This window comes from Poromitra crassiceps (assembly GCF_964638095.1).
Source record: "Poromitra crassiceps genome assembly, chromosome: 29".
Taxonomy (NCBI): domain Eukaryota; kingdom Metazoa; phylum Chordata; class Actinopteri; order Beryciformes; family Melamphaidae; genus Poromitra; species Poromitra crassiceps.
Window position 1 is genome coordinate 16,628,776 of NC_139641.1, and position 21,932 is coordinate 16,650,707.

Here is a 21,932-nt window from a genome sequence, read left to right on the forward strand (position 1 = left end):
GATATTATAGTGCAGTGATACTCAACTGGTGGCCCGCGGGCCACATGCGGCCCGCGATGGAATTGCACACACACATTTCTTTTTTTTTTACAGTGCACCTGAATGCAACATGCAAGATACCCGCTGAATAAGTGTCCAAATGTTCATGTCATTCTGGTCAATACTCCACTTCTGTTATAGCATTTCAGTCTGGAATATGGAATATCTTTCAATAATTAGCTGCTAAATTGTCAAATACCGCCGTCTGCTTGCTACCCAGGCACTTATGTATGTAGCCTACTAACTTAACCTAACTAACTATCCGGTGTGCTGCGTACACAACATTGTCAGACTAAACTCTGGCTGACACCCCAAAAACCTACAATCCGCTACAGAAAAATGTATATTGTTTGTTTATTAACTGGCCCCTGGCCTTCTATCATTTCACGAAAGTGGCCCCCGGGCAAAGCAAGTTGAGTATCCCTGTTATAGTGAAAAGTTCATTATCTATTTGATTATTATTATTATTTTTTTACTACAATGGTCTCTGCTGGTTTGTGTTTCTATTGTTTTACTCTTCTCAGTGTCCGGTGGGTATGATAATCACTACACGTGTTATGTTTGAAAATAGAAGTGGATTTGATTATCCGTCTGCTGGTAATGGTTTTGAAGTTGAAGTTATTGAATTTGCCAATAATTGACCTTATTTGTATTAGGATTTAAGCGTGATCTTTTACAGGATTTTACTTTACTGCACTGTTAGCAAAGAAGACACAGCAATCGGGCACTTACTCAATACCTCAGACATTTCAGATTCCCCCTTTCGAAGGCCAACTAGGTCACACTTCTTTGATTGGTCGGGTCTGGAGTTCCCCCGCTGATTATCTGGGCTCCGTCAGTGCTGGGGGGAGGCGAGGGGGTAACCCTCTTTGCAGACCAAAGCGACATGAGTGTGAGCGCTAGATAAGGGTAATATGACAACACCCTACAACCCAGAACAGGGTTTCCCTGAGGCTGTTGCTGCTAGCTAGACTGTATGAACCACATCATGGCCCATCGATGAACCTTGACCCAGAGAGTCCCACACACAGCGAGTAAAATCTCAACTCTTCCTACTTTACTACATTACACTAGGGATGTTCATTTTGAATCAATTTCCATAATCGAAATTCGGGAAAATTAACGATCAATTATCGATTATCGATAGCGTAATAATAATAATATATATATATATTTTTTTTTTACTCTGGTCTGGTAATAACGTTGCGTGTTCTCGGCCAGCTATAATGGCGATGCCGCTGTGTAGTAAGAATATCAGACACTAGCGCTGTGGCCAGGTAAACAAACATGTTACATGTCAGGTTACATGATGTAAGGCAATCGGCGTCTTCCAGCTTAGCTGACAGCACAAGAGTCAAATCAACAGGCCTGAGCTCGGCGCGTCCTTATAACGTCATGAGCGCGCCCGCGGTAACGTTGACAACCACAGTCCATAGTCACACAGCCTTACACTAGCTAGCTAGGCTACTGTACTCACATTTTGAAAGTAGGACTCAGCTCACCGGCCACGGCTTCCAGGCTTATAAACTCGTGACAAAAACCTCATCTGTCCTGATGGTGGAGTTCCATCCAGCTGCTCTCAGTCCGACGCGTGGATATTATTTGCCACGAGATATGTGTGAAATTGATTCAGGTGGGCGTTAGCAGCTGAAGGCTACCTCACGTTAGTCGGCTGTGCAATGGAGTGGGGCGAGGAGGAACGAATTCCACCCAAACCTAGCAAAAAACAAAACAAAACAACAACAACAATAATCGATACAAATTCCACGTGATCGACTTCATTCCTCAACGATCAATTATCGATTATCGATTATTGATGAACATCCCTACATTACACCCCAAGTTAATTGATCTGTGGTGCTACAGTATTGCTGTTCCTTTCCATGTTGCGCTGTGCGAGGCCTTGTTCAGCCACGGGCAACAATCTGTACCTGTGTATATATATAATAATAATAATAATAATAATACATATGTTTTATATAGCCCTCTGTTTCCAGTAGGGAGACATGGATTGATCCATAGCAATCAGCATCAGGAGATGTGCAGTGGTGGTTGAGGAGGTGAGTGGGGATAGCCAGTGGTGTAGTCTACGTGATACGCAGGTATACGGCGTATACACACTGCGAAATGACTCAGATTTGCGTATGCGCACTGGGACATGCGCTATGATACGTATCGTTTTCACTTTCCATTCATAAAATTCACCCTGTGCGCTCTGTGTGTTACAAAGCGCACAAATAGGCGTCCTTTTTAGTCAATGAGGCTGTGTACACAGGGTGCCTCAGCGTGAACCTTTCGTGTACCCACGCCTCGCCTGAGCTGCGCCGATTTTATCGTTTAGGCGTGAGTTCTATTTTCAAGCCGACTAGGCGCGTAAAGGCAGACCTTTTCTGTCAAGCCATGAAGGAAAAACGCGACAATATCCGTGGGAAATGGCAAAGTCAACTGAATTTCAAAATAAAATGGTGTTACAGCAGCGTTAAGCAGAGAGAGAGAGAGAGAGAGATTGACATGGCTATCATGTGGGGCTTTCTCCCCGTCGGTAAACAAATCTTCAGGAGAGAGAATAGAGACCGAAGAAGCAAGATGAAGCTGATAGCTGAAGCTATTCTGTAAATTTGGGGCCCACTTCCGGCCGAAACCACGCCCACCGCCGGTTAAGTTCCCCCCCCCCCAAGAGTCAGAGTCAGTATACCTTCTGAAAAAAGGTAGACTACACCACTGGGGATAGCCTCAACTCCACTCTGCTGCGCTCTCACAAATGCCACCAGACAGAATTTTTAAGTGTTTCGCAATGTACAGGAAAAATAACCAAGCATTTCAGAAATTATTCAATGGTATTGACTTTACAAATAGTACGTTGAGTCGGTTGGTACAGTAATTGTATGCGTTATATATTTACCTCAACTTGAATATGAATGGAATGAGTTCTAATAACATCAGTATGTTTTGCACTTGTCAAAAAAATTGTTTTTAGCACAATCGTGGAAATGTTGACTCCGTCATATAGGCGGTTTTCACAGAATTCTGTTGCTAATGGAACAGTTTGGATTGTCAGTTATTCTACTAGCAAACACTGCAACAGGAAGTACGCTTGGGGGGGGGTTTAGAATGTTTATATATGTTTGTTGAGTTGAAACCATCTATATTCTCAGAAATTCCAATGCCCAGAAATATTGACTGAATTGAATTGACTGCTTGTACAAGTGAGTATTGTGATTTGTGAATGGAGTTGCTCGGAGTGTTGTGATCATTTGAAAATGCAGTTGTTACATCAGCTTTATTGTGTATCAGACATGGTCAATATTTCAATATTTTACACATTTCTACCCTGGTAATGAATTCATCATCAAGGCATAGGTTTGGATAATGATCTTGCAGAATAGAGACAGTCCGCATGTCTGGGAACGCCCACAAAATGTTAAACGGCTGGCGCGCGAGTGGGGTAAAACCGCCCATATATCTCAATGGGCTGACTCACCAAAAGACGGTGCTGCGGCTCTAAACTACATGTTTGGGGATTCTAGAGCAGAACACAAGACGTCTGCTCAGATGTGCGTTTACTGCGGTGGTTAAATCCCCGATCGTGTCTGCCTGGGCTGGGCTATCAGCTAAATTCTAACTTTGCTGAATGGATAGAACGGGGGAATTTACCCCACCCTGACCCCGCCCCCAGGCTAACCCAGCGTCTATTGTGGGCGTTCCTAGACATGTGGACTGTCTCTATTGCTCGTGCTATAACCAATATTTCAACAACTACAAAATATGAAGTGCCTTTTTGTGGTCATGCATTTCAAAAGGAATGGATTACTAATCCTGATATGTATTTAGTATGCCTTGCCGTGTACACATTGTGAGTTAGCCATTGCATGCCATGAGGCATACAGTAGGCCTATCACATGATTTAATATATGAATTGTTATGTAAATATTGTTTTTAATAAAGGTGGAAATCTTTCTCTCATTTTTCCTGATCAGGTGTGTCTCATAAGAAAATGTCCTGCTTAACTTGAATGCTAAAACAAATACACGGAATATGATTATTTGATAGCATCTGCACAAGGATATTATAAAGAAGTGTGTAAAAAAGAGACTACAGACTAAAAACAGATGAATTTCACGTGCCCTCATAATTGATAAAAGCATGAAAGGTGATTACTTTTACTCCTTTGATATACTGACTATATATATATATATACTGTATATAAATGCTTATTGATTGCTATATCTGTGTGCTAGCATTTCCCTCAGTTTCTGCTCGAGGAGTCCCTCAGCCCCAGAGATTAGGGTAAAGAGTTAGGGATGTTCGATATTGGCTTTTTTACCGATATCCGATAATGTCCAACTCTTCATTTCCGATACCGATATAAGCGGGCTTTTTTTTCACCAAAATTTCAGGTAACAAGTTACATAATGTAGCTGAAGAGTTTAATATATGCATGTTGTGTTAAAGTTGTAAGTGTTATTGGGGCAGTGGCGGCCCAACGGTTAGAGAAGCGAGCTTGTGACCAGAAGGTTGTCGGTTCAATCCCCGGGACCGGCAGGATAAATCTGGGTGGGGAAAGTGAAAAGGCAGCGCTTGCCCCTCCCTCGTTACCACCACTGAGGTGCCCTTGAGCAAGGCCCTTAACCCCAACCGCTCCAGTGGAGCTGCTCAGTGGCCAGCAGATCAGACTGTGGTTGTACTGGTCAGCTTCCAGATATGAATGTGTGTGTGAATGTGAACAGGGCGCTCCTGAAAAAGAGAGCATTGCTCTCAGTGAGACTCCCCCTGTATTAAAAATATATATATATCGGCATGAAAACCGATACCGAGATTTTCCGATATGAATTTTTTATGCTAATATCGGTAGGCCGATAATATCGGACATCCCTAGTAAAGAGGTCCCACAGTTGGGGACTGAAGAGGTACAAATAGGGACAGCACAGCATGTTCTTTACTCTGGGTGAAAAATTATAGTTATGGACATTTGCCTTGATAAACAAGCCAGGCAAACCACACGGTCGACACATTGCTATGGTGCAAGCACTGTATGTTTTGATGGATAGTCTCAGCACTGCCTTCCACTTCCAAACCCCTGCGACGACTCCCCGTCGGCTGCTTAAACTCTTAACACAACTTCTTTCTGCCACAGTAGATGTGTCCGACTTGTCCCCTACTGTTACAGATTGCCGTGTGCCAGCTTGTAGCTGTGTTATTTCCTTCTCGCCTGGCTAGCAGACACAGCTTGTAGCTGTGTTATTTCCTTCTCGCCTGGCTAGCAGACACAGCTTGTTGACTTTGGCTGCTCCTCCAGTCACCAGCTCCAGTTGGCACCGTCTCGAGCTCCTCAGGACACACCACCTCCTGCCGTCTCCCCACCCTCCTCCTCCTCCAACACCACCCCTCCGTCAGCCTATCGAAGATCAGTGTTGGGCAAGTTACTTTCAAAATGTAATATACTACATATTACTAGTTACTTTCATTTGAAAGTAATAAGTTACTTTACAATGTTACTTTCTGTGTAGAGTAACTCGTTACTTATTTCACTACTTTTGCATTACTTTCACTGTAATAACAGCAGTAGCAGAATGACATCGCTGGAACATCCCGAAAAAATATTTCAACCCTCTTGAAGTCAGTGTAAACAATCCCAAATGTTTAATGTTATCCTTTTCTTTTGTTATTGTCATCTATAGTGGTTATTTGCATAAAAACACACCGTTTGATTAGGAAATTATTTAAAAAAAAAATTGCTCAATTTGTAACTTGAGTTACTTGACAAAGTAACTGGTATCATATTACTGAAATCCTATCCACCTTATTTTTGGCGGCCATTTTTGCCTGATCTGCTGATGGGTGCTTCTTCCGGTGTGATCCTCCCAGCCATTACACCTCTCTGACTGGCATTTCAATTACACCTCTCTGACTGCCATGTTCAATTACACCTCTCTGACTGCCATTTCAATTACACCTCTCTGACTGCCATTTCAATTACACCTCTCTGACTGGCATTTCAATTACACCTCTCAGACTAGCTCTTCAATTACACGTCTCTGACTGGCATTTCAATTACACCTCTCAGACTGGCATTTCAATTACACCTCTCTGACTGGCATTTCAATTACACCTCTCAGACTGGCATTTCAATTACACCTCTCTGACTGGCATTTCAATTACACCTCTCTGACTGCCATGTTCAATTACACCTCTCTGACTAGCATTTCAATTACACCTCTCTGACTGTCATTTCAATTACACCTCTCTGACTGGCATTTCAATTACACCTCTCTGACTGGCATTTCAATTACACCACTCAGACTGGCATTTCAATTACACCTCTCTGACTGGAATTTCAATTACACCTCTCAGACTGGCATTTCAATTACACCTCTCAGACTGGCATTTCAATTACACCTCTCTGACTGGCATTTCAATTACACCTCTCAGACTGGCATTTCAATTACACCTCTCTGACTGGAATTTCAATTACACCACTCAGACTGGCATTTCAATTACACCTCTCTGACTGGCATTTCAATTACACCTCTCTGACTGGCATTTCAATTACACCTCTCAGACTGGCATTTCAATTACACCTCTCAGACTGGCATTTCAATTACACCTCTCAGACTGGCATTTCAATTACTCCTCTCAGACTGGCATGTCCAGTCATTCTGTCAATAGAGGTTGTCAGGGATGCACACGCCTCTCATTAGAGGGCTTATCCACATCAGTAGAACAAAAACAGGGTTAATTTATTGTAATATTAAACACACTGGGACAACATTGGAATAATATCTATTCCACAGGCATTAGAGAATGACCTTATTTTTGACAGATGCAGAGTGTAGCTCGATGATGCCATTTCCAAACTAGTGTGGGAAAATGGGAGTGAAACTGTAAAATGATGAAGCATTGCTTCAGTCAATCTGCAATGAAAAATCCCATGAAGCCTATAACCAAAGCAAGCATGGCAGCTGACTTACATTAAGGCCATGTTCAGACTAGGAGGCCAAATCTGATCTGTGAACTTTAGTGACCTATTAATTACTTTATCCAGATTGGTTTTATGAGTCTGGACGCTCCAAGTCTGATTTGTGTCACTTGTCCCAAACCACATATGGAGGTAGTTTCCAATCTGCTTTCGACTGATGTGACTTGAGTGTGGACGCGCAGATCCACCAAATCTGATTTGAACGACACTCGCAACTCATCATCAAATGCTTCTGCGCAGGAAAACCACGTCACCAACGTACGTATTTACTGACGCCCACGTCGTTACCATAGCAACCCATGCAGATAGGCTGTTTAGGTCTGGACACACAGATCCGACTTGAGAATCAGATTTGTGGCAGTGCGGACACACTCCCAAATCAGATTTGGGAAACCAATCAAGATAATGATGATGAATGACTTTATCAGCAAATCAGATTTGCCTGTAATGTGAACACGGCCTATGTGGTTCATAATCAAGACATCACAGGCTCTGGTCTCTTATATTACAGCAACAGATGGCATCTAACAGAGGAAATCAAGGTGGCATTTATGACACTACAGTCAACAGCCGAAGAAGGAGAGGCTCTTAAATCTCTCCTAGGAGAGAAGCTGAGCTCACCTGATGATAACAGAGGAAATAAAGCTGGCATTTATGACGCCCGGCCAGTTTGTGCTCTGCTGATGTTGTCGCTGTTTGGGAAGTTGTTAAATCTCAGATGGGGCTAATGAGACGAGAGGTGAGAAAACCACTTTCAGTCTCACGCCAAGAGGGAGAACTTGCTCCGTTCTAAGTACTTATTATTTACCGTATATTATAGACTATAACCTTCTAAATCACTGAGTGAGAAATTAAGAAACAATGTTAGTTTACAAGAGTCAGGGCAGCTGTATAAAAGAGAAGAGGCTGAGATGATGATGTGACGGGGCTGAAGCAGTTATGGTCAAAATGCCAGAGATCTGAATGATGCTCTCTGGCTCTGCTGTCGATGTGAGATTTGACATTTCTTACACATGAGATTACTTTTAGCCTTTTAGTCATAAAGATTATTGAAAGATATTCCATATTCCAGACTGAAATGTTATAACAGAAGTGGAGTATTGGCCAGAATGACATGAACATTTGGAAACTTATTCAGCGGGTATCTTGTATGTTGCGCCTGAACGCACAAAACCCCCTTTTTTTTTTTTTCTTTTTTTTTTTAGGGCCCTTGGAATCGTCCACACTTTCCTTCGTGATACTACGGCCCTGCACACACACACTGACACACACACACACACACACACACACACACACACACACACACACACACACACACACACACACACACACACACACACACACACACACACACACAGCTGACCCAGGAAGTGAAGCTTGTATCAGGCCAGTGCACACTACGATAAGCAGAGAAGTCAGGACTTCCACTCTAGCAAACATTGCACACAATGTGCACTCTGAGGTCATTACACCTGGCGCTAACATGCATTTTCTGTGATCAGATTGCAATCAGATTGTGTTTTATCACTTGAAATGCCAGGTGTAAACACCCCCAAAACGCATTGAAGAAGGATTGCAATCTGATCGGCCAAACCACCTCCGGAGGTGGTCAGGGATGCATTGTGTACACATTGAACACAAGTGTAAATGCAATGTGTCCTCTCAATCTGGATACAGCAACTTTATGCGCATTGAGAGGACAACCATTTGTGCAATCTGATTGCAATCAGATTGCAGAAAATGCATGTTAACATCAGGTGTAAATGGAATCAGACTGAAGTGATAAAATACAATCTGATTGCAATCTGATCACAGAAAACGCATGTTAGCGCCAGGTGTAAATGGCCTCAATGTGTTCCAGCTTCACACCAAGATCCACTGCAGAAGCACGAGGGCCAGGGAGTTTATACACAAACACCAGTTTGACATCTTTCAACACTGAAAAATAAGGCACACACACGACATCCTTTTCATTATGTCCATTGCTAAATTTTTTGTGTGCAATTTGCATCGCTGCATTTTTCTTTCAACGACGATTTCAGACGGACAAGCCCGTCTTTATTGTCACACGATTACACATCAACACATGCACGGAGGGCCACAACACACACATGCTGACGGTGGCCGGTGAAATTTGTCCTCTGCATTTAACCCATCCAGGCATGTCCTTTCCTCCGGGGGGCAGGCCAGGAGCAGTGGTCGCTTTCTCGTACAGCGCCCGGGGACCGACTTCGGATGTTGTCGTCACTGGTCGGATGACGATGACGATCTGATCTTCTGCATGTTTTTAGTGGGGGGGTTATATACGGAGGAACCCCCCTGGGGGAGCACGGGGAGAACATGCAAACTCCACACAGACAGAAAGGCCCTTACGACGAGATACCCCACCTGGGCAGTAGGCACTGAAGATATGGGGGGGAACACAACCACAGCGCTCACAGTGTCCCAGGCAAGAATCGAACTCAGGACCTTCTGACTGCGAGGCGACAGCTCTACCACTGAGCCACCGTGCTCCCCTTCAGTGAAACATTGTCAGATTCTGGTGCATTATTGCATAATATTCCCTGCATAAATGTTCACTTTGCTCGTTTAAATGGAAGTTAATGAATGTTAACTTAGGTTCAGGAGCAGGGCCACGCCTCAACCACTTCTCTAACCACTTCTCTAACCACACCTCAATTACCTGGCAGGTGACATATACCTGGTGAACCTGTCCTGCCCTGTTTGTCTCAGATCGTCTCAGTTCTCCTCGACCCACCCTCCCTTCCCTTCATCCCTACCCTCAAACCCTCATCCCTTCACCCCTCATCCCTACCATCACCCTCTTAACATGGTTAACAGGATCTGTCTGGAGGGGTCTGAAATCAGCTCGGACGTAAACATGCCTGAGAAGCAATCCGCTCGGGCAGCACATGCCGAGACGGAACCCCCAACGCTGAGTCTCCCTCTGCCCGGTCTTCAGTTCCTCCTCCCAGACCAGACAGATGTCAACGGACGACATCTCCACGCAGGGTGCCAGGCCAGGCCAACCCAGGCCACCGGGCATTTGCCCGTCGTGCCCGATTATGCAGTCCGCGCCTGACTGTAACCTTCATCCTCATCATCTGAAAACTCTTTCTCTGAGCAAAATTCTCTCTGCTTTAGTCAGTTCTGTCTCCTAAAATGTTATAAAATCAGATTTGTATGTTATCAAGTCCTATTATCCACCACGGAGGACATTGACAGTGTCATATTCAGATGGTTATATTTATTGTATACCACTGAAAACTGTAGTTAAGTGTCTATCTCTGAGTGAACTTCGACAAGCTGTTCCTCTGACAACAGCTTGCCACGTTTAATAATTTTATAGTTTTTATGACTGATGCCGCTGCAGTTTGAGATCGGCTACTTGGCCTCTTTGGAAATCTGTTAGTCCAATGTTGCTTTGAACTCATACTGTAGCCCAGTGGTTCTTAACATTTTTATACAAAGTATACAGAAATTACCACCATGAAAGTATGAGAGGCCGGGAGGGACCCTGGGCCCGCATACCACCAGTGGTCCCCGTACCACAGGTTGAGAACCACTGCTGTAGCCTATAGCCGACTGTAAATCTGTAAATGGAAATCACAAACTACTGCTAATTGGCATTCAATTTAAGATGACTTCCATGTTTAGCACAATTTCTAATTGTGTTATTTAAAATTCACAGTCCCTTTTCATTTGGTTAGGCTACAGTGCCCATAAGAATGCCCTGATCCAGTTATCAGTCAACAGTGTTCTCAGTTCTATAAAGTTTTGCTTTTGGTTTGTGGGAAGGGGGTGGGATCAAACACTCTATATAAGCTGGTGATAGAGGCACTAGGCAGGATTTGCTACAAGAAGTACCGACATAGAGAGTGCACACCGGACAACACTCTGCACAGAGCTGAGAAGACGAAGCAAAAGTGAGTAGAAACAGCATTTCTGCAGATTAGGCTGCAGATTGGCCAAATAACAGTGTGTTGCTAAAGGACTAGGGGTGTCACGATACACTCAGTTCACGATACGATACGTATCACGATACTGGGTTCACGATAACGATACGATACGATACGATTTTAACAATATTTTTTTAAACTTGAATAATGACAATATATGACTGGAAAAGTAGTATTTTATTTGAAATGCACAAATACAAAACATGCTGTTGTGGGAAATTGTTATTACAATAACAACTAGAAAAAACATGAGATTGGAGATAAGGCTTATCTTGAAATAGAATGAGTTACACCGTCACTTAGATTTACTTTGAACTAAAAGGTTTCTCAGCAGTATAAATTCTCATTATGCATCTTCAGTTTTTCTTCAAACTCAAACAACAAGACTTTTCTTAGTCTATTTTTTATGCATCTTCAGTTTTTCCTGTCAAGTAAACAGTTTTGCCAGAAACTCAATTGAATGGTTTCTCTCCTGTATAACTTCTCATGTGTCTCTTCAGAGACTTGTTCAACTGAACTACTTTCCACACATTGAACTTCAACAAACAAAGACGTTTCTTTGTCTATTTTTGGATTTTTTTTTTTTTTTTTTTTTTTTTTTTTTCACGATATGAGATTTCATCTCAACGATACATATCGTGACGTTTTACTATCGCGAAATTTCGTGGGACGATATATTGTGACACCCCTATAAAGGACTGAAGTCATGAGCTTATTTATGTTTATTTGAACTAGTATTTCTACTCCTCCAAGGGACTCTGCAAACCTATTTTAATTCTCCCCAAACCAAGATCAAAACTATAGGCTAATTGATTTGCCACAAAATGTCAAAAGCATGCACCAAAAGATGTTTAATTTAGTCCAATTGTTTTGATTTGCATGTTTATCTATTTGACTAGCCTAATAATGATCTAGCCTTGATCTAAATATATAGGCTAATTATATTCTTTAATTCAAATGTTTCTGCCCAGACATCACTTAGCCTAATTTATTTATGTTTTGACTTCAGGTCAAAGTGACAAATAGCAACAATATTAGCCTCTTTAAATTATTATAGAGTGTAGTGTTGAAGTCTGACGTCAGGGCTCTGTCCCCTTCACGTCACTCCCTCTTACCTGGTGCCACGTATCCTTATATACAGGTTTGGCAGCCGACGCCCTTCCATACAGCCTGACGAAAACCCAACGGTTGAAACGCGTTGGGTTTTATGTTTATTTTATGTTGCCCATATCACCTTCACGAAGATGTACTCTGTTTGTTAAACTCTTTGTAGTACACAGGTACAATTACTTCCAATTAAATTTTGTTATTTAAATTCCTAACAGCTCCTTTCTTCAATTTTTGAGAAAATAAAATAAAAATATTTAAATCACAGTGCATGCAACATTTGGTGACTCACTGTGACAATGTTGTTTTTGTGAGAAAGGAACATCAAACTACGGTATATTAATTATCCTGCTGCAGAACAGCAGCAGTCTAACTTGCATGAGTGTATTAAAGTAAAGTGAAGACTAAACAATTATCCCACTGTTTTTCTGAACAAAATTTGAGTTCCAACAGTTTGAATAACAAGACACTGGTGGTTTATTCACGGATTGAGTGAGTGAGTGAGTGAGTGAGTGAGTGATTGCGTGAGTAAATATGTGAATGCATGTTTGAATGAATGGCTGGGTGAGATATCTGTGTGTGTGTGTGTGTGTGTGTGTGTGTGTGTGTGTGTGTGTGTGTGTGTGTGTGTGTGTGTGTGCATGTATGCGTGTGTGTGTGTGTGTGTGTGTGTGTGTGTGTGTGTGTGTGTGAGACAGAGAGAGAGAGAGAGAGAGAGAGAACAATCAAAGTCCCAGTTGAAGTCACTGAGCTTCTTGCTGAGTGTGCCGACATGCAGATTCACTGATGTCCTTTCTGACCATCTTTTCATTCTTCTTGCTGCACCTTCTCGTGGCTTGGCCCTCTCAGGATTAATGTCAATGCAGCATCTGGAAAACAATGTAGAACACAAAAAGTCTTCTTTCAGCTGACCTCCACTAAGAATGTGACATATCAAGCAAGAGCCTGTCCAGTACAAAGTCGTGGTGCAGAATATCGAACCATATCATTCACTAAAAGTAGAGTATCAATTCACACCAATGGTCAAGTTAAAAAGTAGAATGTGATGCAAAGGAAATACAGTCCCTCCAGGATTTCGCTGAGTTTTTTTGTGATTATTGCGATCATAAATGCTTGATTTTGCGGCTGCTTTTCTCAAAATTTGCGATGCAATTTGCGACATTTTATGTGTTTTTTTGCGGTAAAATTGCGGGAACTGGCAAAAATTGCGGAGTTGAGGAAAGAAATGCGATTTGATTTTTTTATTTTTAATTAAATGTTTTCTTTTCCTCCCTTCATCGTTTCTCTTCTCCTTTCTTCCTCATCCTCAATAATGCTATTATCACTTTGCCTTTTCTCATACTTTTTGCTTAGTGCTTCATATTTTTCCTCTTATCATTATTTCCTCTTCATGCCTTCCCTGTCCTCCTCATCCCTTCCTTGTTCCTTGTTCCTTGTTCCTTGTTCCTTGTTCCTTGTTCCTTGTTCCTTGTTCCTTGTTCCTTGTTAAATATTCAAACAACTAGACCCTAAGCTAAATATGCCACCTGTGTGTGTGTGTGTGTGTGTGTGTGTGGGTCTCAAATGCTTTGCGCTAGCAAAGTGGCTGTCCAGTGACGATTTCCGTTTGTGTTCCTCCACGACAGTGTTGCACGGAGTGCAAAATAGTTTGCCTCCACTTTCATGCAAAACATTTGATAATTGTTTTGCGGTTATTTTTGTTGGCAAATGTGAGGGGTTTGTCCTCCTCATCTCAATGCGATGACGTCTTACGTTACGTCCCATACTCTCGTCACTTCCTATTGTTGTCCCTCGTTCCCACAGCAACCAGGCAAGATGACAGCGCACACATATCTCAAACCCAGGTAAAGATGCGGCATTTTGCTAACTTTTTGCGGCGAAATCGCGGGAATTTTGAAAAATTGCAAGCCCCCGCAAATATCGTTTGGTTGAATTTGCATTAATTATTGCAATCGCAAAATCGCAATTTCCTGGAGGGACTGGAAATAGTAGGCTATCAGCCATAAGAATATAAATAGAGGCAGCAGTAATGGTTGTAGTTACTGTTCTTGTGTCAGAGGCACCAGCGGCTATCACTACTATAGGTTATAGGACTTATTGGACAATAGATGTATGAATAAAAGTTAATCAGATCAAGCTGTGTGCTACAGTATGTGTGAAAAAGCTCCTACCTCTGAATGAATTCCAGTGTGCTCGCTGCATCATGTTGATATTGAAGGTTGAAGTTGCAGTAGGAGAAGACAGTAAGCTCAAACACACAGGACAGGATGTTTCTGACCTGGAAAAATAAATAAATAATCAATTACAGAAACTTAGGTTGAGAGCAGGACAGCCAGCATAGCACCCACAAAGTTGCACTAATGTACTACAAATAAATTGTTTTAATGTCAGTGTAAAGTTTAACTTACTCAATCAATGATGATGAACAGGGAAATGGAGGTCTGTTGATCATTCATCCAACACTTTCTTAAAGCAGCTACGAGCAACTTTTTCGATTGTTATTAAACAGTATAAATTTAATATCAATGCATCACATCTTACCTCTAATAGTCGACGAGACCAACGCAGAGTAGTCTTGCTTGAACCCCGAGTGAATCGGCCAGTGTAATCTGTCTGTGGCCAGGGAAGATCAGGAAGTGAAATGAAACGGTTTGCAGCAGCCACTTCGGCCATAACCACAAAATAACTTCCAAAAAACCTGTTAGAATATAACGAGAGATGTTCGCGAGAGTATGCGTGGCGTTCAAATTGTTTATGCTATGTTGCTAGGCAGCGCGAACGGGGCAGGCAGGCAGCTGCGTTTCACTTCCGGGTTTCACTTCCGCGTTTCACTTCCGGGTAGCTGGGCCGGCGGTAAGGAGAGAGAGAGAGAGAGCCCCCTGTTGACGCGAGTTTAGACAGACACAGACTTAATAATCATCCAAGGGAGCAATCTCCGATTCAAACGGCTTTGGTCTCAGCTACTATTATAGGTAAGATGTGATGCATCAATATTGTAATTATACTGTTTAATAACAATCGAAAAAGTTGCTCGTAGCTGCTTTAAGTTTCAGTTTCCTTCACTTTCAGCTCTTAAGTTTCAGTTTCCTTCACTTTCAGCTCTTAAGTTTCAGTTTCCTTCACTTGTTAGTTGATTTTTACAGAAAAGGACATAAAATGCTGTATATTTAAAAAAAAATCTCCCAGATTGCATTGTGGCTTACATCATGAGCCTGTATGACTTTATACAGCTTAATGCTGTTCAGATTTTAGTGTAAATTTACATCTGTGTTTATCTACACTATAATGCTGGCAGTGTCTGTCTGTCTGTCTGTCTGTCTGTCTGTCTGTCTGTCTCTCTCTCTCTCTCTCTCTCTCTCTCTCTCTGTCCTTCACGTCCCTCGAGAACCGGTGGTCGGATAGACTTCAAACTTTGGGAGAGTGCTAAGGGGGGAACTGATGGACTGCAGTACCCTGTTTTCATGTAATTCGGCATAGCGCCACCTACTGGCCACAAAAATCTCAAGAAGCGTTCGTCCGATCAACTTCAAACTTGGGGAGTGCGCTTAGGGAGACTCAACGGAGTGCAGGGAGCTGAATTTCCATGCAATTCAGCATAGCGCCACCTACTGGCAACACAAAAAGCATTTTATCTCGAGAAACATTTGTCTGATTGACTTCATTTATCTCAATAGCCATTCATCTGATCGACATCAAACTTGGGGAGTGCGCTGCTGGGAACCCGACATAGAGCAGTGTCGAATTTTATGCAATTCGGCACAGCGCCACCTACTGGCAAGACAGAAAGCGATTTATCTTGAGAACCGTTCAAACTTGGGGAGTGTGATGCTGGGAACTCAACGTAGTGCAGTGCTGAATTTCTTGCAATTTGACATAGTGCCATCTACTGGCAACACAAAAAGCAGTTTATCACGAGAAACATTTGTCCGATTGACTTCAAACTTGCAGAGTGCGCTTGCTGGAGTGCGGTGCCACATTTCATGCAATTTGGACTTATGCATAGTCATAGTGCCACCTACTGGCAACACAAGAAGCGGTTTATATCGAGAACCATTCGTTCCGATCGACTTCAAACTTGGCGGGTGCGTTGCTGGGAACCCAAGAAGTTCCAGTGGTAAACTTTCTGCAATTCAACCAATAAGATCAAAGCTTTCACATATCTCCATGACTCTCCGTCCAACCGACGATGTCTGTCCTTCAGGTATCTCGAGAACCGTTTGTCGGATCGACTTCAAACTTGGGGACTGCGCTTAGGGGGGCCTGACTGAATGCAGTGTGTGGGGGGGAGCGCCTACGGGGTGGTGAATGGGGGGAACGGGGACTGCACTTTTTTGCTAAAATTTGTACAGTAGCCTAGCTAGCCTACATTGGTTATAATGCGCGAAATTCCAAGTGCACCTGCCTTTTACAGGAAGTGAGATTTGAGATGACACTTTATTGGTTGAATTAATGAAAACACACGTATGAATAATTAAGGGACTTAATAGGCTACTACAACCCATTTGTGCCGTTTGTGCTGAGATTGTGTGTCCCCTAACTAGCAAAAGTGGACTTGGACTTGGACGGAGTTTGCGCAATGCCCATAGCCATAGATAGACCATGCGCTATGATCATCAAAATAGGGCCCATCTGTCTGTTTAGCTTTGTTCTGTGACTCTCGATCTGTAGGCATGAAGAGCAGCTGAGATGGAGGTGGAGATGGAAACAGAGTCCATGAAGCCCCTGGCTTCTGGAGACCCAGACCCGTCAACAGGAGAGAGCGACCAAGTCAAAGAGGGTCCTGATGAAAGCAGTACTGACATCGCTGATCCATCCACAGAGGAGGCTGATACTCCAATGGACACCAGCCCAGCATCACAGAGGATGTTACCAATTATCAAACAATGTGAGGTTATGTACTATCTTCTTGATTCCCTGTTATTTTTTAATTGCATTTCTGCAATATTTGTACAACTTCACCTGCTCTTCTTCTGAAGTAATTTCGGTAATGCTTTAGAATACAGCCCGCAAATAACCATGTAACTACAGGGTAGCAAGACTGTACTTGTAGTGTACCAGGGTAACAAGACTGTACTTATAGTGTAACTACAGGGTAACAAGACTGTACTTATAGTGTAACTACAGGGTAACAAGACTGTACTTATAGTGTAACTACAGGGTAACAAGACTGTACTTATAGTGTAACTACAGGGTAACAAGACTGTACTTGTAGTGTAACTACAGGGTAACAAGATCTGTACTTATAGTGTAACTACAGGGTAACAAGACTGTACTTATAGTGTACCAGGGTAACAAGACTGTACTTATAGTGTAACTACAGGGTAACAAGACTGTACTTATAGTGTAACTACAGGGTAACAAGACTGTACTTATAGTGTAACTACAGGGTAACAAGACTGTACTTATAGTGTAACTACAGGGTAACAAGACTGTACTTGTAGTGTAACTACAGGGTAACAAGATCTGTACTTATAGTGTAACTACAGGGTAACAAGACTGTACTTATAGTGTAACTACAGGGTAACAAGACTGTACTTATAGTTTAACTACAGGGTAACAAGACTGTACTTATAGTGTAACTACAGGGTAACAAGACTGTACTTATAGTGTAACTACAGGGTAACAAGACTGTACTTATAGTGTAACTACAGGGTAACAAGACTGTACTTATAGTGTAACTACAGGGTAACAAGACTGTACTTATAGTGTAACTACAGGGTAACAAGACTGTACTTATAGTGTAACTACAGGGTAACAAGACTGTACTTATAGTGTAACTACAGGGTAACAAGACTGTACTTATAGTGTAACTACAGGGTAACAAGACTGTACTAATAGTGTAACTACAGGGTAACAAGACTGTACTTATAGTGTAACTACAGGGTAACAAGACTGTACTTATAGTGTAACTACAGGGTAACAAGACTGTACTTGTAGTGTAACTACAGGGTAACAAGACTGTACTTATAGTGTAACTACAGGGTAACAAGACTGTACTTATAGTGTAACTACAGGGTAACAAGACTGTACTTATAGTGTAACTACAGGGTAACAAGACTGTACTTATAGTTTAACTACAGGGTAACAAGACTGTACTAATAGTGTAACTACAGGGTAACAAGACTGTACTTATAGTGTAACTACAGGGTAACAAGACTGTACTTATAGTGTAACTACAGGGTAACAAGACTGTACTTATAGTGTAACTACAGGGTAACAAGACTGTACTTATAGTGTAACTACAGGGTAACAAGACTGTACTTATAGTGTAACTACAGGGTAACAATACTGTACTTATAGTTTAACTACAGGGTAACAAGACTGTACTAATAGTGTAACTACAGGGTAACAAGACTGTACTTATAGTGTAACTACAGGGTAACAAGACTGTACTAATAGTGTAACTACAGGGTAACAAGACTGTACTTATAGTGTAACTACAGGGTAACAAGACTGTACTAATAGTGTAACTACAGGGTAACAAGACTGTACTTATAGTTTAACTACAGGGTAACAAGACTGTACTAATAGTGTAACTACAGGGTAACAAGACTGTACTTATAGTTTAACTACAGGGTAACAAGACTGTACTTATAGTTTAACTACAGGGTAACAAGACTGTACTTATAGTTTAACTACAGGGTAACAAGACTGTACTTATAGTTTAACTACAGGGTAACAAGACTGTACTAATAGTGTAACTACAGGGTAACAAGACTGTACTTATAGTTTAACTACAGGGTAACAAGACTGTACTAATAGTGTAACTACAGGGTAACAAGACTGTACTTATAGTGTAACTACAGGGTAACAAGACTGTACTTATAGTGTAACTACAGGGTAACAAGACTGTACTTATAGTGTAACTACGGGCTACAAGAAGTGAATTTACATGGCACTTCTTGTACCACGTAGTTACACTATAAGTACAGGTGTGGTACCCCGTAATTACCCTATAAATACAGATCTTGTTACCCTGTAGTTACAGGCTAAATTCACATATTGTAGCCCGTAGTTACACTATAAGTACAGGGGTGGTACCCTGTACTTTGCCTGTAAGTACAGAATTGGTCCCCTGCTTTAGAATACAGCCCGCACCCCTGTAGTTACAGTACACTGTAGTTACTATGTAAGTGTGGGCGAATTGACACAGCTTCAGAATACAGCCCGCAAACCTGTAGTTACCCTTTAAGCACAGGTGTGGTACCCCGTAATTAGTACAGATCTTGTTACCCTGTAGTTACAGGCTAAATTCACTTCTTGTAGCCCGTAGTTACACTATAAGTACCCTGTAGTTACACTATAAGTACAGTCTTGTTACCCTGTAGTTACACTACAAGTACAGTCTTGTTACCCTGTAGTTACACTATAAGTACAGTCGTGTTACCCTGTAGTTACACTATAAGTACAGTCTTGTTACCCTGTAGTTACACTACAAGTACAGTCTTGTTACCCTGTAGTTACACTACAAGTACAGTCTTGTTACCCTGTAGTTACACTATAAGTACAGTCTTGTTACCCTGTAGTTACACTATAAGTACAGTCTTGTTACCCTGTAGTTACACTATAAGTACAGTCTTGTTACCCTGTAGTTACACTATAAGTACAGTCTTGTTACCCTGTAGTTACACTATAAGTACAGTCTTGTTACCCTGTAGTTACACTATAAGTACAGTCTTGTTACCCTGTAGTTACACTATAAGTACAGTCTTGTTACCCAGTAGTTACACTATAAGTACAGTCTTGTTACCCTGTAGTTACACTACAAGTACAGTCTTGTTACCCTGTAGTTACACTATAAGTACAGTCTTGTTACCCTGTGTAGTTACACTATAAGTACAGTCGTGTTACCCTGTAGTTACACTATAAGTACAGTCTTGTTACCCTGTAGTTACACTATAAGTACAGTCTTGTTACCCTGTAGTTACACTATAAGTACAGTCTTGTTACCCTGTAGTTACACTATAAGTACAGTCGTGTTACCCTGTAGTTACACTATAAGTACAGTCTTGTTACCCTGTAGTTACACTATAAGTACAGTCGTGTTACCCTGTAGTTACACTATAAGTACAGTCTTGTTACCCTGTAGTTACACTATAAGTACAGTCTTGTTACCCTGTAGTTACACTATAAGTACAGTCTTGTTACCCTGTAGTTATACTATAAGTACAGTCTTGTTACCCTGTAGTTACACTATAAGTACAGTCTTGTTACCCTGTAGTTACACTATAACTACAGTCTTGTTACCCTGTAGTTACACTATAAGTACAGTCTTGTTACCCTGTAGTTACACTACAAGTACAGTCTTGTTACCCTGTAGTTACACTATAAGTACAGTCTTGTTACCCTGTAGTTACACTATAAGTACAGTCTTGTTACCCTGTAGTTACACTATAAGTACAGTCTTGTTACCCTGTAGTTACACTATAAGTACAGTCTTGTTACCCTGTAGTTATACTATAAGTACAGTCTTGTTACCCTGTAGTTACACTATAAGTACAGTCTTGTTACCCTGTAGTTACACTATAAGTACAGTCTTGTTACCCTGTAGTTATACTATAAGTACAGTCTTGTTACCCTGTGTAGTTACACTATAAGTACAGTCTTGTTACCCTGTAGTTATACTATAAGTACAGTCTTGTTACCCTGTAGTTATACTATAAGTACAGTCTTGTTACCCTGTAGTTACACTATAAGTACAGTCTTGTTACCCTGTAGTTACATGGTTATTTGCGGGCTGTATTCTAAAGCGTTACCATAATTTCTACAGTTTTCCATAGTTACACCTTGTTTTCCCTGTCATTGTTTTTCAGTGATGCCAGAGCTAACAGTTGTGTTGATTGGTGACACAAATTCAGTGGAGACTGGATCAAAAAACCTCTTACTTTTCCAAGATGAGCAAGCAGCTGCAGTAGATGAATTCAAACAGTTTTCATCCAAACTCTACGATTTGTGCGGTCGGCACATCTCTGTTATCAACATGCTCGGCCTTCAACATGCTGAACAACTGGACCAGGAGTGGTTGAGTCACATTGGTCAGATTGTACATGAGCAGGGAATCCAGGCCTTCCTCTTACTATTACCAAATGGTCAGCATGTCAGCCATCACACTTCAGGACTGCAGTGGTTAGAGAAAATATTTGGGAAAGGATCGCTGGCTTTTGTAATGACTGTTGTGACTCACGAGTCAGATGAAACGTGTGAAAGTGCATTGGCAGACCTGACAGCTGATATTGATGAAAAGAGGTTCCACACATGTAGAAGAAGTATGAGGGATGAAACAGAGATTATAGCTTTGTTGGAAAAAATAGATCTGATGGTCTCTGAAAATGAGGCGCACTTCTACAGTGGACCAATGTGTGTTGAAGAGAAAGAGCAGAAACAAAACCTGAAGCTGGACCACGAACCCCAAGAAGAAGAAAGGTCTACAAAAAACGGTGAGATTTTAATGTTGGTGTTCTAGTGGGATATTCAGTTCGATCTCAATTGACTCAGCTTGTTAACGCCTTATCTCAGGCACGCCTTGAAGGAATTTCGCCACATTTGGCTCAAACGTCCACTTGGACTCAAGGAGGGACTGATTACATTTTGGTGGTCAAAGGTCAAGATCACTGTGACCTCACAAACACCATTTTCGAGCTCGGGAACGCCATACCTCAGTAACGCCTGAACAGAATTTCTTCACATTTTACTCAAATGTCAAAGTCTGGACAGACATGGATGTCAAATGCTCACTTGTTGGCAGAGGCATATATCTGCGTTGCGGTCGTTCTAGTTTAGTATTAGAAGTGGCTGGATTTTACTGACGTGTCTGAAGTCATTCTAATAGAGCCAACATGTATGCATTTCAG

At 41.8% G+C, this 21,932-nt stretch overlaps 1 protein-coding gene across 1 annotated transcript; it reads left to right on the forward strand.

The window, feature by feature from the left end:
* Positions 1 to 16,767: 16,767 nt before the first annotated feature.
* Positions 16,768 to 21,544, forward strand: LOC310800107 (uncharacterized protein; the record flags this gene model as incomplete). Its single annotated transcript, XM_083662682.1, has 2 exons — positions 16,768 to 16,966; positions 20,895 to 21,544. 2 exons carry the CDS (start codon positions 16,768 to 16,770, stop codon positions 21,542 to 21,544), a joined length of 849 nt encoding a protein of 282 aa, XP_083518808.1.
* Positions 21,545 to 21,932: the final 388 nt, after the last annotated feature.